This window comes from Solea solea, chromosome 1, assembly GCF_958295425.1.
Source record: "Solea solea chromosome 1, fSolSol10.1, whole genome shotgun sequence".
Lineage (NCBI taxonomy): Eukaryota > Metazoa > Chordata > Actinopteri > Pleuronectiformes > Soleidae > Solea > Solea solea.
The window spans coordinates 36,252,114-36,267,981 of record NC_081134.1 but is presented as its reverse complement, the minus strand read 5'-3'; the positions used below and the strand labels follow the sequence as shown (position 1 = coordinate 36,267,981).

The window sequence follows — 15,868 nt, the reverse complement described above, 5'->3', positions numbered from 1 at the left end:
AATAAAGTGGTCAGATAATTACAATTAGAGACACTGCAATATGATTTCAAACGTTAGCAGTGAACTTCAAGCAGAAAGACATTACCATTATATAATTAAATATTAAACGTTTCTGTGACAGTGCTAGTGATATGTTGTTCCTGATAGCCCTACAAGGAAATATGTGTTCCTAGTTCACTACTTGTGCAGGTAATGTAGTGCAAGCCTTTTGGGGGCTTCTGCCACCTGACAGCGACCTTTGCTTGACGTGTAAATAAAAGTGTGTACAGGTGCTGTGGAGTTACTATGGCATTGAAAACAAACAAAAAACACAGGACACAGGTTGACGCCGAGTTTGACGGTTGACGTGTTTGGCCTACACACCTTTGGTAGCTCTTTGAGTTGGTTTGCATCGAGGAGAAGCTCTTCCAGGCTGCGACTGTAGCGGAATATCTCATCAGGGACAGTCTGCAAGTTGCAGTGCCGCCTGTCCAGCGACTCGACGTGGCGGTTGCAGCGCCACAAGGGGATACACTTCAGCATGTCCGGCCGCCGTGGGGGGTTTGGTTGCCGGTGCTACTGAAATCTCCGCATCGGAGAGTGGGGCAGTGGGGAAGGTCGCTGGGACAGGGAAATGTCTTGTGGGTTCACTCAATGTCAAAAAACACTTACGGTGTTCCCTCGACGACCCTGAATGAGGAGGCCGAAAATCCACTTAATAGACACAAAAATAATCCCTTCGGTCTGTTCGCGATATTCCCAGTTTCAGTTCAGCCGCGTTCAAGTATTGTCAGGTTCGTCCACCCCGGAATTGCAATTATCATAAACAAAACCGACAACTCCCACTTGGCTACAGCGTTTCCTCTCTTCTTCACGCACTCACTTCTTCACACAGACGGAGCAGCGTTAGCATGTCCACCACCATCCCTCCGTGTATCAAAGCGAAGCTCCGTCGTGGGGAGCTGAAAAACATGCAACTGAGCCCGCTAAGCTTTGCAGAATTGTTGCTTGGAGTATCCCGGTCATGAGTGGCGACAGCCAATTCATTCACTGAACTGTTTTCACAAAACAGCGAACATATGATACGGAGAGTCAGCGGAGATTAACGCGCGTAACGGCTGCGCAAGGATGTGCCCGTCCTCACCGGCTGTGTTGTTAGCAAGCTAGCATACTGTTAGCTAACATCGGCTAGTAGCTGACTGGACGCCTTTGTGATTAGCTGCTGCTGCTGGGAAAACTTGTACCACAAAAGCGGTGGAAACCACTATTTAAAGAGATGTGGGTGATAGCAACATCCCAAGAAATGTCAAAAAGACTGCCCGACGACTGCACTTTCAATACGGCGTAGGTGAAATGCCAGCCGCAAGAGCAGGGTATTCAGCAACAGCCGCACTTCTCCCGCCCCCCGCCTTGCTGAACTGAGGCAGGCCGGTTTGGCGTGTGGGGGGCTGGGCAAGCTCTGAGCTGGAGCACCGCCGCTTTGCTCCCGCATCGCAAAGGCCAAAGGTGACTTTTTAGCTCCACCTTGCGGCGAGTACAAGTTATCACTATAGATATACAAGACTGAGAGAACTTCTAAAGCAGGGGTCTCAAACTCAAATATCCTGGGGACCACTGAGCATTTAGTCTGGTCATTAGCGGCCTGTCGGGAGAAAAAAAGGTTCAACTTGTTGAGCTGGGCAATATAAACCTAACATTTTATCACGATATAACAATATATTTGTAATGAAAGTGTTTGTTTGGATATTGGACGATATAACGTTTTCAATAAAATCCATTTATGATGCAAAAGGAATCTATTACAAAAACAAAACATGTACAGAAATAATCATAACTTGATATTAAGAAGCAGGTTGCACAATATGCAGTTTGAGACCTCTGTTCTAAAGCTATTTAAGATAAAACTAGTAAATTATTTTAAATGTTATGCATTAAAGCCATTTAGGAAGTTATTTTATCAATGAATACTTAATAGTTACTGACTCTTTGCTGCAGTATTTCTTAACATATTGTTTTATGTTTTTAAATAACCATTTTTGTCTTTATTTAAAATCCCAGTGTTAAGACTTACAAGTGATTATTTCCATTCAGTAAAAATGGTGCCAATTTTACTGGTACTATTTCGTGTACCACCACCTGAATGTAGGGATCTTTGTTTTTTATTACCACAGAATTAGCCTTTTATATTTGCATCTATATATTTATATATATTTACTTCAATACACAGGTTGCCATGTTTAATAAGTAAACTTGACTTTTTATGACAACTGAAAAGCTACCATAGGTTCTCCTACATGCTCTGAAGGGCAAGGTGAGATTCAGCTGCAACTTCACTAATTGTGCTTAGTTTTACACAATGTACCTATTTATCAACTTTTTGACTTACTAGAGCACCAAGGATACCATTTAAACCTAGTGTGCAATACCTGACAGCAGTACATGTTCATGTCATGCTCTACCTGACATGTAAAATCTGTTTATGCCATTTATTAATCTACACATTAGTCAATAGCTGCCATTTGTTTGTGACTGCTTTTCTACTTTGAGTGTTATTTACTACAAACACTACCAAAGCAGAAGCTACTTTAAGTTTATACTTGGCTCTACAACCAACACTTTCACAGAAAAATGCATCAAACTTTGTGGACAAAACAATAGCCTTTAATAATAAGAAAGAAAAAGTGTTTACATGTCCCAGAAATTTCATGAATGAAAAAAGAAAAAAAAAAGTAACTAAGGCAGGAAACCTAAGCGTTTTTACAAGACTGGATTACAAAAACTTTAACCAAAAAGGGAGTCTTCACTGATCACAAAGCAAATTCGGACAAAAGTACTTAATGAGTGAATCAACCCAATGGGCTGTTTAACATCAATATCAACAGCAATTTTAAAAAAGAAAATAAAAACATTAATTACAAGGTTCAGATGCCCACATCTCTTGCTGCAGTGACTGTGGCTGAAAGGAGCGACAGATATAGGGAGGATGGGTGCTGGTTAACCATTTTATTTTATGCAGACAGGTCACTGCTGTTGAAACGGTCTTGGTCATACACCTCTGCCACAACTTTGCGGCCCCCAAACCAGCGGTCATTCAGAGCCTGGATAGCTTTGTTCATCTCGGAGGCCATGGAAAACTCTACAAAGATTTTCACGATGATATCTGCATCCTCCTCTTCTCCTTGCTTTTCTTGGTAAATGATGACTCTGTTTACAGAGCCAAACTTGCCACACTCCTCCGTCACCTCGCCCTCCAGGTCATCGTCAATGTCCTCTGGTCCAACCATATTTCGAAGCACCATCACCGTGGACTGAATAAAAGAAAGATTTTAAATCAGTACAAATTAGGAATTAAGTAATTGAAAGGGGTAAAATATGTAAAAAGGTTTCCTGAATCTCACCTCTGACTTTCTAAGAAGTTTCTGCATCACCATATGTCTGGCACTGCTGCCCGAGATACTCATGTGCTCTTGGTCACTCAACATCTCCTGTCCTGTACCATCCTGAAGCATCTCTTCTTTCTCCTCTTTCTTCTCTTGTAGGTTGGAGCCACCAGCTTGATTAGACAGGACCGGTGGCGATGCAAGTACTGGGTTCACAAGACCAACCTGGGGAAGCACCGGTATGGGAGGACGCACTGGCGTGACACCTGTGGAAAGAAGACGTCACATGCAGTCAGAACAGACAAATAACAAAAAAAACCTGATAAACAAATATTGATCTCATATGTCATCAAAGGCCTGCAATGTGTCAATTGAGTGTACTCATGCTTTTTTCCATTTGACAACACTTCAGCCACTCTAAAAGAAAAAAAAAAGATGAAGAGGATGATGGCAGATGAACACAACTATCATTTGTGCAAGTCTGTTTGAGACCAATTATAAATAAATTTACTTCGAAATGTTTTTTTTTAAAAACATATTTACTTGTATATATACACACCTATAAATTATATAATTTGTAAAACTATGGCAGTTATCCACATAGAAACAGTGCTTGCCTAATACAATCTTTTTCGTTCTTAAAAAAAACAAACAGGGCAACGTTTCAAGAAATTTGTCCATACTAGGGACTGCACCATGTCAACTTTTCGTGTCTGATACCACAACCTCCAGATCTACTGTCATTCCGTTAGTCAATTTTAAACAATGAAGCCGTTAAAACCTTTGTAAAAACAAATTATCTTCACCTATAAAGAATAAATAAATTGACCATTACACAACTCGGCTAAAATTCAGTTGCTGATTTTTATTTACACTTTGAATAGAAGTATACGATATATAGGATTTTGGGGACTCTGTGCTGTAGTATGCCAGGACTGTATTGCAGTTGCAGGGCTGTATAGACACGAAAAATTGAATCACCAATTGAAATTAGATTTGTGTCACTCGAGTATGTAGTCCTAGATCAGCTATACATTATATCCACTACATGGCCATGCAACTTGAGTAAGTTTCTATCAGAATCCATGCACCACACAACAGTACAGAAGTGTGCTCACATGTGCTGTTTCAGAGTTCAGTCGCATTCCCGTGAAAGTGAAAAGCAAGACACTTGTAGTTATATAATGTGAACCATAAATCTAATCTGTATAGAATGGAATTGAACGACGTGGCTGGTAATGTGACCGAAGTTTGTAACGTGATGCTGACTACTAAACAGGTACCAAATTTGTGTTGACACATTTACAACCAACCATAACCAGCCATTTAAAAAAAACAATGCTTCACTGCTGAGTCACACTAGTTAGTTAAAAATGTTGTTGCAAGTGCATATCATGTACAGCTGTGCTTTGAATGACATGAAATCATATTTGCTTTTATGAAAATGATACACTTTTCTTTCCACTTGCCTGTTATCACCCCAGGTGCCTGGGCAGCCATAACAGCCTGAGGTATTCCCATTTGCTGACCAAGAAGTTGGGGCGCAGCCAACGCCCCCAAGACTGATGCGCCGGCTACAGCCTCCTTAAGAGAGGGGGGGCCGAAGACATTAGGTAAGGGAAACACACAGAACACAGCACAAGGCAGCACAGTCAACGATCACACAGCATGGCAGAGTGAGCTCAACCTCGACTCTTTGTGAGAATTAAAGTCACCAACATTTCAATACATCTTTAATTGGTATGTGAAATAGAAACAGCAGCAATGATTTTAAAACAAAATCCTACAATATATATAATTGCTTGTTAGTCCTTGACTGACATAGCAGACATGAGCACTGAAATAGCTGTCACGGTGTTAGCTAAGAGACCAGACTCTTAGCTTACGCATCTTATCAGTGAATGGGAGGAGCTGTGATTGTAAGATACAAAAAGAGACGTTTTGTGTATACTGTTTGTGCACATTAAACTGGATTTGCAAAGACGAAGCCCACAATGTCTCATATATAAGGGCTGTTAATTGACACGCTGAAAGGGCACCCACTATTTTCTAGAAAACTGGCCTTCTCCCAGTCACGTCAATAAAACGTTTATGCCCATGTTTTCTGTGCTTTTTGGTGTCAATTCTAGCTAAATCTGGGTTATATTTACCTGGAAGGCCATTAAATCCCTTTGGAAGGGATTCATACTTGCCTGGGCCGTTATCTTAGCGGTAGCTGCCGCTGCAGCCACAGCTGCAGCAGGTGGCAGACCACCAGGGGTCGTGGGGGTCAGTAGGGGCATGGGCGGGGTCACTGCTTTGCCCACCCGTAGGTACTGACCCCCCAGGTCAAAGAGGTTCATAGAAGACACAGCGTCCAGAGCTGACTGAGGCTTTTCATACTCTGTAAGGGAATAAAAACAGCTGTTAGTAGCAGAGTTAGGCCAAGGCAGGAGCACGAGCGAATGAGGGCCCCCAGCTCACCAATGAAGCCAAAGCCTCTGTGTCGCCCTGACGTGGGGTCTCTGGCTAACGTGCAAGACTTGATCCTTCCGAAGGCCTCAAAAACACTCTTGATGTCATCATCTGACAAGTCCGGGTGAACGGACGCCACGTAGATCCGGTTAAAGGCGCGCGCCTCCTCTGCCAGCTGGTCAATGATGGGTTGCGCCTGCCCGATGTTACTTGGCCGCCCCACCTATAGCACAGATCATACCAGCAGTGCTACTGAGTAAGGGGGCTTACACTACCAACCAAGGACGCATAACTGCAAAACCATAAATCCCTGCAACGCTTACTTTCGGCAGCCACCGAATCAATGCCACTCACCTACAATCATAACTAAGCTTTCCTGTCAAGCTTCCTCTGCTTGCGCCTTGAACTTTTGATGTTGATTTAAAACCTGGGGCTACTCTCATCACTCATCCTGGCCACCAGGAACAAAATACTTAACACTTAACCACCTCATCAGAAGAGAACGGTGTTTATCAAAATTATATTGAATGATTAAATCATTCTTAAATTTCTAAAAGTGAAGCTGTGAGATACAACAGGACAAAAACTTAACACTCAACTATGAACAAAAATTCATCCAGTTCTTACATTAACATTAAGGGATTCAATGAAAATGACCACAAATTCAAAATCAGGCGGGGATGTCTATTAAATGAGAACCCAGGTTTCACACAAATCCAATTATCCTCAGGAGGGTAGATATAGGCAACTGGACCTTCTGGGAGTATATCTACACTCTTGAGGATACAACAAGCTCAGATAAATGTGAAAAAAGGTTGTCAAATTGTCACCACTGGACAAGAAACTAAATATTCTGATTGTTTATTTTTTGCAGATAACTGCAATACTGTTAAACAAAAATAAATACAGCTTCACATCACCAGACTTATGCACAGCGTGACTGGCTGAGCTGGTGGCAAAACCGAAAGAGGAACGCATTACCTGTCCTTATGCCTCAATTCTGCACTCTGACAACGTCCTGTCTTTGGGAAAAGTAGTAAATTCCCTTTGTAATATGAGCAGCTATTTGGGACTGGGGATCTGTACTACAGATGTGGCGGCCAAGGAACACCAACCAGGCGCAGCCCATCATCAGCGCACCATGACATGGAGCGGCGCCACGCGCCACTGGGCATCAGACTGCAACTGGTCACTAAAACAGCCTTGATGGTATTGTAGAAGCATAACACACAACACAACAGACAGTACTCTTAACATTCACCCAGACATACGCACGCACCTGTAAATCAAGACACAAGACAAGCAAAGAGAGAAGAATTAGTCACGTACAAGTCAGTTACATACCATGAATGCAAGTAATTGACAAACTGACTTAGCATCTTAAATGTCGGGAGAAATCCAAAGTTCTGCTTATTCAAACTACACCAGAAACAGTTACAGAAAAGGATTTGGTTCACTATGTTCATGTGGTCCTAAGAACCTATGAAATTGTCATACCTCTAAACAAACGTACCTTTATGTTTCTCCCCCCCAACATGACTGAGTTCATCTGCTCCAGAGCCAGCTGAGCAGCCTCTGGCACATCATACTCCACAAAGGCAAACCCCTGCACAGTGAAAGGAAGAGCAAGAAAAGCACAACATATACAAACACTGAAAACACATTTGTTTGTAATCTTCCACATTAAAACTAAAGTGGGAGAAAATAATTTGCCTCCAGTTTAACACTGTCATTCTATTACTGACCTTGTGTTTCATTGTAACAGAATCCCAAGACATGTCAATGCTCTTGATTGGGCCGAAGGGGGCAAAGGCCTGCCTGATGGTGTCCTCACCAAGTTCATAGTATATGGAGCCCACATACACTCGACACATGATAGCCAGAGCACGCTGCCGCTGAGCTGCCACCTGCCAACCAGGAAAAACACACGATAAGCATTAGAGAGTAGAAGAAAGGACAGAATTATACACACACACACACAAAACCACTAATAAATGTGTAGTATTTTCTACTGTGCTTGCTTTCCCCAAAAATAGTTAGAGGCCAATTCAGGGGGTCTGGACAGGTAAATTTGGAAACAATCAGAAACTGTAATAAATGGAAAGAGCTGTGTGAAAAAAACCATGTGTAGCAGTATTTACTTATTGATGTCACCACTTGAAATTACAATATGGCCTCTATTCTGTTACTACTGAACAGACGTATGGAGGAAAACACACTGAAGTGATTGACATGCACAGCCCTCACAAATGTTTGGCTTCAGTAACTGACCTGTAGTCCAGGGATGCAAGTAAGGTAACAAAAGTAATCGTGGGGTTCAAACGAAATCCATCATAAAAAGTCTTGATGAAAGCATTTCAAACTTCCTTCTCAATTCTAAGGGAAGCAATGGTTTAACCACAAGAAGTTACCATGTTTTACTTGTGTTTTTAAGTCAGCCTGCTTCACTCTATTTTATTTCTGTTGCCAACAAAAGTTAACATGCGCGTAAATCATGACAGAAAGGTTTACTTATTCATTAATAGAAAAAATTTGATGTTAAGATGGCCAAAAGATGCCTGTTCCAGCAGTTCTCTCATTTTGGTCCATTATAGGGATTGCTATCCCTCTTTTGTCCCATGCCAAGAGCTTTCTGTATGTAAATAGAACAAATGCATATTTTTCAAAGAGACATGACTTTTCTCACATTTATAAACCCTCAACAGAGAATTTACTAAATAGGCAGAGAGCTACATCTTACTTTTGGCAAAATAATAATTCAGATGATACCATGACTTTAACAAGAACTTCGGACAATTAACTAAGAAATATCATCCTGAAGTATGGACATAATCTGATACTGTAGCAGTAAGAAAGCCATGTTTTCATACAAAATATGCATTCCTTGGTTTAACAAAAGGGCAGGGAATGTTGTCAAAGCAACTAGTAAAAGAAGGGTAACAGTCCTTTTTCCATTGGGAATTCGCACAGAAAAAAAATTTAATAATCTATTGACCGATTGTAAAGGTGAGAGAGGATCTCCAAAGCCCATTGTCACTGCTGCCATCTGAAAGACAGTAAAGATGAAAAAAGTGCTGAAAAGTAGGTTAGATATCCCTTAGCTTTGCTTTTTCAAAAAGGTAATTGCTTTGCTAGATAAACAAAAGTGGATAAAACTACAGTTATATTCAGACCCTCCATCTAAACAACATACAGTCTGGAGAGTTGCCTTCCTTATCTGAACTACAAATCACCACACAGCAATACACATTTACAAGTCCCCTAAAGATTGCAAAGCATTTAACATGATAACCAATTCGTTCACGATGATCTTCAGCATCTGAAAAAAAGAAGAATAGAAGCAAAAGCAAGGACACATGGCCTACACGTGTGATTTTGGTTTCAGAGGGAGTAGGGAGCAAGACTTCCAAAGGAACTAACCCAAAACAGACTTCTGAGACAGATGTCTGAATCCCTAAAGTATAGAAAGGCTAAGATACCCTGTCTAGAATCAAGACTTAAAGGTGACACGCATTACAAACATTTAAATGGTGTACCAAAAACGTTTTACATATCTCACCTGCAGGTTGGTGAGCTGTTGTTGCTGATGGGCAATGGTCTGCTTCACCAACACACTCTTAATGCTTTGTTCCATGGCATACTTCTTTGCCTGGAAAATGAGATGATTTATATAAGATTTAAGCTGTAGTATTGTAACCAAGACACAGATACTGTATCCATACATTTACATTCAAACAGGAAACAAGCTATGCAGGAAATTAGAAACACTTACATTTTTTGTAGTAAAAAATAAAACATGTACCAGGTAAAGTATGGTTCACTCAAAAAAAACATGCTTAGACTTCTACTGGCTTTATTTAAAAAGGTGTAGTGTGTGACATTTAGCAACATTCCAACAGTTCTTGTATCACAAATGGGACATTCCTGGCTAAATACAGGATAAATAAAATAAAAAAAATATTACTGAAGTAGCATGTTGCAGCTGAATACCCCACATCTTACTCTTCCCTTCCAAATGTGTTGGAGAATGAGGCTTTCTGTTAGCATCACAACTCAAAAATGTTTAGTTTGTCCATAGTGAGCCATTGTAAAAACATGGTGGTCAAAATGGCTGCCTCCAAAGTGTTGGCCCAGCTCCTGATGTGAGTATAAAAGGCTCATTCTTGAATAACAAAAAAAAACAATTAATACAATCTGGTGACTGTACACTTACAATTTGTAACTTTAATTATTTAATATTCCAAATGAAATTATTTCACCTTAAATGTACACACACCAAGTAAGAACATTATTTAAATCAGGGCTGGGCGCTATGAACTAGAAATGTCTTTTTTTTTTTTTTTTTACATCAACTTCCTTACAACACTTTAAAGCAAATACCGATATTGACCCAATAAAATAGTCCATCACTAAGGACTCATTAACATGTGATTTTTTTATTACCCTCTGAAGTGCCTCCTGCTGCTCAGCAGTGAGAGGCGGCAGGCCAAGCTTGGAGCCTGTGCCTTGTCCATTCTCCATCGTCAGAGCTTCACCTCCCTGAAAATCACAAACAGCAAGTCACCTTAAAAATGGAGGAAAATAAAAAAAAAAAACGTACCAACACCCTTCAGTGAATACACCCATAATTGAAATTAAAGTTAAAACCTCCCTCCAGTGCACTAAAAGTCACATCACCTCATACAGCACATATTAACATTAAATATAGCATATACAGGACATACACCCGGATTTAAACCAGGTGGGACCGGACGAAGTCCTTACCTACGCAACCCGCTAATCGCTGGGTCCACCAGACTGAGGCAGGAAAGCCCCCGAGGGGAAGAGCACTGATGGGGAAGCTTTAACAATTCAACAAATTCTAGGGAAATAAAAAACGGCTTCAGACTAAAAAAAAGAGAATCACACAGCTAATAAATATATAAAGTGTAATTACATTGTGGTGTATACACAGCTAGTCATTTTACCCGCTGATTTTTACTACGCTAATGTTAGCTGTAGACACATTACTGCTACCGACTGGATGCTATTGTAAACGAAACATGCGGTACGTAGGTACAGGAACAATGAGAGATTGTGGTTAAACACAAGTCGAACAAGATATATAATTACTAATTATATGAGTCTCAATTACGCCACAGTAGCATGGACCGTGTAATAATTATAAATGCACAACGCGACTAGTGAGGCCTGGTTTTGCAATTATTGTTAGCACGGAGCTAGCTGAAGTTAGCTAGCGAGGTATTCATTACGTTGGCGCGTAAAATAAGCCGTTTGCCTCGCAGTTATATATAGTCACTTTACATTGTATTTAACACAGCTAAACTGCACCCGACATTGCGTTCAACCCACGCACCAACCGCTGCAGCTGAGATAGATTTAAAAGACTCTTGAAGGATTTTTATTTACCGCAGTCTCCGTGACCGCCATGCAGCAAACCTTCTTGTGAGAGGCCCACGTATCTTAGAGCACGCGAGATCTGCGGATTTTGAATGATAGGTATCGCGATATACAAACTCTCGCGATCTCTCCGCTTGTAAAGGCGAAAACGCGATTTTGGTCTGCGACCCTTTCAAAGTAAAAGTCATTGCAGATATTTTTATTATTATGTGTCATGACCATCTTATCTCACATCTCCAGGCCTTATCCTGAACAACAGAGAGATCAAATGTCTCTTGTATGCAGATGATGTAGTGCTGCTGTCCAACTCTGAAGAGGGACTACAACAGCTCCTAGACCACCTTCAACAATTCTGTTGGGCCCTGACAGTCAACAAGAAGAACTAAGATTGTGGTGTTTCAGAGTGAGAGAAACAGTCCAACCCTCATAGAGCACACTAACACATACACATACCTAGGATTAAATGACGTCTACAGGGAACCTCAATGCTGCAATAAACCAGCTGAGAGAAAAAGCAAGACGGACCCAATGCAATACGAAAATCCACTAAAATTAATATTCCGAACCCAATCTGGCTCAAAATTTGTAAAACAGTAATCCAACCAATTGCATTATATGGTAGTGAAATATCTGGTCCATTAACAAACCAGGATTTTTCTAATTGGGACAAACATCAAATTGAAACCTTCCACACTGAATTCTGCAAATACATTCTTAGAGTCCAGAGAAAAACAACAAACCATGTTCATTAGGACACCAGGGAACTATTTTAACTTGGAGAAATAGGGTATAATATGTCCCCGTTAATGTTCTCATTGAAATGCTGCCATCTGCTGGACGAATGTTTCCTCTTCATCAAGCTGCTGAAAGGATCCACTTGCAGTTCTTATCGTCTAAGTATAAACATAGATGATTCATTTCAAAAGTTGTGTGTAAAATGTCACAGTTGCTAACTGTCATGAGACTGTTACTGTAGAGAATGGAGTGCATTTCACAGTTGGACTTAAAAGCGAATTGGTTGAACACTAACTTTTTTTTCTTAATATTATTTCCCTTGCGCACTTTAGCATCACCAAAGATGGACAATCACAGTGTAAGCACTTAGTGAGTTGAGTTGAATTTGTTTAAAATAAATAATAGACAATTTGGAGAATTATTTACATGTAGCAGCACAGGATTATGTTTGTGTCAAAAATGTTTAAATATAAACTGTCAAAAAAAGTCAGAGTATGTCGTCCGAAATCACTTAGAAAAAGTCATAGTATAGTATGTCGTCACATAAAAGCACATAAAGCGAATATTTTTTCGTTACCTATGTAATTACACTTAAAACAGAAAACAGAAACATGACAAGTACAATAAATGGACAACTGACAGACAGTTTTTTAGTTTTTGAAGATCAGAATTGTGAGCTCGATGTAGACACACGCACATTTCTATACATATATACGAGCATTGGAGGCAGTTATCTTTTGTTTAACAGTGTGATTGCCTGGGGAAAAGAACTGTACTTAAGACTAGAATGTTTATAAAGTATTAGCAGCAAACTTGCTGACTTACTCTGACATAAATACCCCCCAGGCAACATTAAATACTAATACATAGAACAATATAGACCAAATAAATAATATTTACACGCAGTCAACATCTCACATTAAGTTTATTATCATGTATTTCATTGCAGAACCAACAATATTAAACAAAGGTTTAAGTGGAACACATCCAAAGGCAAGTTTCATTCAATAGTCATGGGACAAAAAAATGAATCCGTCATAATGTAAGACTGATATGGATTTTTTTTTGTCATGTTTGCACAGTCTAAACATTCATTTCTTGATAAAATGCTAAGTTTTGAATGTTTCAGGCTATTAAGACATGCAGCGTTCTAGATTGTTGACACACCTTCGCTTTGAGATTCTTTCTGTCCAAAGTAAACTCTTTTAATAGCCACAAACAAATATGTACACCACATAGCTCATAGTAGGTGGATGTCCGGGAGATTCCAGGGCCTTTGTCGTGAAGGACATGGTGATTGAAAAAAGGCTTGACACAGAGTATAGTGAGTAAGTACTGTAAGCAAGCTGTACAGCAGCGTGACTGTTATGAAACTGCGACTTTACACATCCAGGAAAACACATGAAGCAGAGTCCCGCAAACGAGAGTGTACTCCTGAAGGTCAATCAGACAATTCACTCTTGTTTTTCTGCCTTTTGAGTTGTGGTTAGGACAAATGCACCCAAATGGCTGCCCTTTTTGGTGCAACAATTTGGTTTCTGACTAAGCAATCTGGCAGATTTTGAAATGTGATCTACTTCTGTGTTTGCGTGGGCCGCAGTGCAATTCATTCCAAGGTTCACTCCCGCCATTTTCCGACAGAGAAGTACAGTAGATGTGGTTATGGAGAATGGACATAATACAGTTGGAGCAGCCCATCGAAATGCTGCTGAATGCATAACATACATTATGTGCTCTGTGTGTGGTAGAAGCAAGTAAACATCCAGACATGCTCTGAAGGCAGAGCAGGTTTTTCTTGTCTCGCTTAGAAAAACAAAGAGATCAGCTATAATCTATTTGGAAATGTGTGTATCCTGATGGGAGGGGTCTCTTCCAGAGGGACAACGCCCCCATTCTTATGGCACAAGGGGTCAATTAATGTTTGTAGAGATTAAAAATGATGTGAATCATATACTATTGTCTTCAGTCGCCATATCTCAACCCTTATGGGAGAGAATTTGACCAACTGGTCACCAACTCTTTCAGGAGAGCTCCAGTGGTGGCAAAATTCGAAGAAATTTGACATTTGAAGCAACTCTAAACCTTTAAAACTAATTCAGTCTAATGCATTATTTTCTGATCATTTGGGGGGGAAACAATTATAGCAATAACAATCATCGTTTTGTATTGTATTGATGAGTTTAAGATCATATCCGCATTACTAGACTTTAAGAAATCAGGGACTTATCATGATGTCTTCCAGTTTATTTTCCTCACAAAAGCTGCAGCTCTTCCTAAACTACAATAAACTGCAGCAGAGAGCGTTAACATTTGATTCATAATATGTCCAATATACATTCAAGTTCATCATATTTACACAAGCCGACTTAGTGTACTGGTGGTAAGAGATGAGAGTCCAAATCTATCTGGTTTTTAATTAGTTTAAACTGAGAAAAAAATAAAATCCCCAATTGCTAAGTTGATTGTGATGCCGTGTCCAAACTACACTGCCATAGTAGGCACTTTGCAAGTCTTTGGCTTTCAGAACATTTTCACAGGGAAAAAACCCTTAAGAGCACAACAGGCTGAAAGAGAGGCATCGTCTCATTGATCATCACTGGTTGATTGCATTACATTTAAGCGTGGCGTGTCTTTTTTATCTTGGAAAACCCTAGAATGAAGAAAAAACAGGAGGGTGCGGTGCAGTGCTTGTGTTTTGTTCACAGTTTAAGAGAAATAAATAATTCAGCAGAAAGAGTGTGAACAGTGCAGGTTGGATGGATGAAACTGTGACGGAGTATTGGCTCGGAAAATAGGGATTTTTGTTTACATTTCAAAGTGAGTCTTCACCAATCAGTGTGGACAGTGGAGTGCAAACAAGGCTTATGAGCAATAAAAACACTCTCTGAAAACAGCTGCTGCGTTTTTGTAAGTAAACCATAGGCTTTCAGATTGGTGGGATTACGGAAAACCTAAGCTGTTGAAATATATTAAGGCGTGGTAGCCCTTTTAGGGAGGGGGGGTGTGTCAATCTTCCACTGCGTTGTGGGACTGCTGAACACAGCCATGATGCCTCTGGTGCTGTGACCAGAGGTGCCTTCGTTTTCCTCCGTCGCTCTGTTGTGGTTTACTGACCATCAAGGCCCAGCGTCCTTCTCTATTTGTCCCCAATTAATCCCCCAGCTGGGTCAGGCTCCTATTGGCTCCCTTCTGTTCCCGGCTGTGTGACCCTGCCCACTGCCCTCTCCCTTTCTTGATCAGAGTGGTCAACGCCCCATGACCCTTAGTTCAAGGCCAGACGTTGTCACGACCCCTCCTCAATGTGTGCTCCCAGCGGCGAGTGCTCGGACCCGGTGTCGGCCGATGGCGTCCTCCAGGAAACCCGCCACCTTCTCACTGTCCTCCTACACACAACAAATAAGGCAAAATCTATTTCAGAGACACAATATGAGGAAAAACGCAAAAGTAAAAATGATGGCTGTGCAATGGTGATGCACACGTCGACCCACAACCCACCTGACCTGCAGGCTGGTTCACATTATTGATTTTTTTTCTCTCATAGTTAAAGAAAAACACAGATTGGAATAAATTGTCTGTTTATTGTGTCTCTTTAACCTCTTCCTAACCTGTGGCCCAGATGTGGAAAAAGCAATATCAGCACAGAGAACAGCAGTTATTATTATTATTATTATTATTATTATTATTATTATTATTATTATTAATAATAATAATAATAGTCGTAGTATTATATACATTAAATAAAGCCTTAATATACAAACAGAGGATTTATAAACTAAATTTGCAGATCGTCAGTTGGGTTCAGGTTGGGTGAGGGCACTCTTTCTCAAATGGGATAAAAAAAAAATTATGGAAGTTCATAAATTTCTTATTCTAAAATTCTAAATGGTGTTGTGACAGGTCACAGTTAGTCAGGAGTTAGT

The 15,868-nt window shown here is 40.4% G+C and overlaps 3 protein-coding genes across 13 annotated transcripts in view; all 3 read right to left on the bottom strand.

The window, feature by feature from the left end:
- The window catches only part of scrib (scribble planar cell polarity protein), a 67,719-nt gene extending 66,224 nt beyond the window's left edge, over positions 1 to 1,495 (bottom strand). Inside the window, exon 1 of one of the 2 annotated variants that reach the window (XM_058642510.1) lies at positions 364 to 1,495. In XM_058642510.1, the coding sequence (XP_058498493.1) occupies positions 364 to 522 (159 nt within the window). In that variant the 5' untranslated portion in view covers positions 523 to 1,495. The remainder of the gene's footprint in view (positions 1 to 363) is intronic. The other variant, XM_058642522.1, reaches the window with a different exon arrangement.
- A 1,123-nt stretch (positions 1,496 to 2,618) lies between these two features.
- Positions 2,619 to 11,351, bottom strand: LOC131459483 (poly(U)-binding-splicing factor PUF60-like). Of its 7 annotated transcripts, XM_058629390.1 has the most exons (13): positions 11,223 to 11,351; positions 10,578 to 10,674; positions 10,257 to 10,352; positions 9,373 to 9,462; positions 8,809 to 8,859; positions 7,559 to 7,720; positions 7,327 to 7,419; positions 5,823 to 6,036; positions 5,510 to 5,742; positions 4,829 to 4,943; positions 3,741 to 3,776; positions 3,378 to 3,625; positions 2,619 to 3,287 (listed from the first exon to the last, which is right to left on the bottom strand). In XM_058629390.1, exons 3-13 carry the CDS (start codon positions 10,332 to 10,334, stop codon positions 2,988 to 2,990), a joined length of 1,620 nt encoding a protein of 539 aa, XP_058485373.1. In that variant the 5' UTR covers positions 10,335 to 10,352; positions 10,578 to 10,674; positions 11,223 to 11,351; the 3' UTR covers positions 2,619 to 2,987. The 7 variants fall into 7 exon arrangements, with proteins under 7 accessions (XP_058485373.1, XP_058485356.1, XP_058485382.1 ...); XM_058629373.1 differs by lacking the exon at positions 10,578 to 10,674 and having other exon boundaries at positions 11,223 to 11,328; XM_058629399.1 differs by lacking the exon at positions 10,578 to 10,674 and having other exon boundaries at positions 5,552 to 5,742; positions 11,223 to 11,328.
- A 1,503-nt stretch (positions 11,352 to 12,854) lies between these two features.
- LOC131461464 (nuclear receptor-binding protein 2-like) overlaps positions 12,855 to 15,868 on the bottom strand; it is a 42,755-nt gene continuing 39,741 nt past the window's right edge. For all 4 annotated transcript variants that reach the window (XM_058632763.1, XM_058632745.1, XM_058632771.1 and 1 more), the window contains one exon: positions 12,855 to 15,331. In XM_058632763.1, coding sequence (XP_058488746.1) covers positions 15,245 to 15,331 — 87 coding nt within the window. In that variant the 3' untranslated portion in view covers positions 12,855 to 15,244. The remainder of the gene's footprint in view (positions 15,332 to 15,868) is intronic.

Bases quoted from the DNA above. Each gene is read 5' to 3' on its own strand.
- LOC131459483 (XM_058629373.1), bottom strand. From the start codon at position 11,243: ATGGCGGTCACGGAGACTGCG. The intron at 3,777-4,828 runs GCAAGTGGAAAG...TTTTTCTTTTAG, and splicing joins GGCACCTGGGGTGATAACAG to AGTGGCTGAAGTGTTGTCAA. The intron at 3,626-3,740 runs GTACACTCAATT...TTCTTTCCACAG, and splicing joins TCAAATGGAAAAAAGCATGA to GTGTCACGCCAGTGCGTCCT.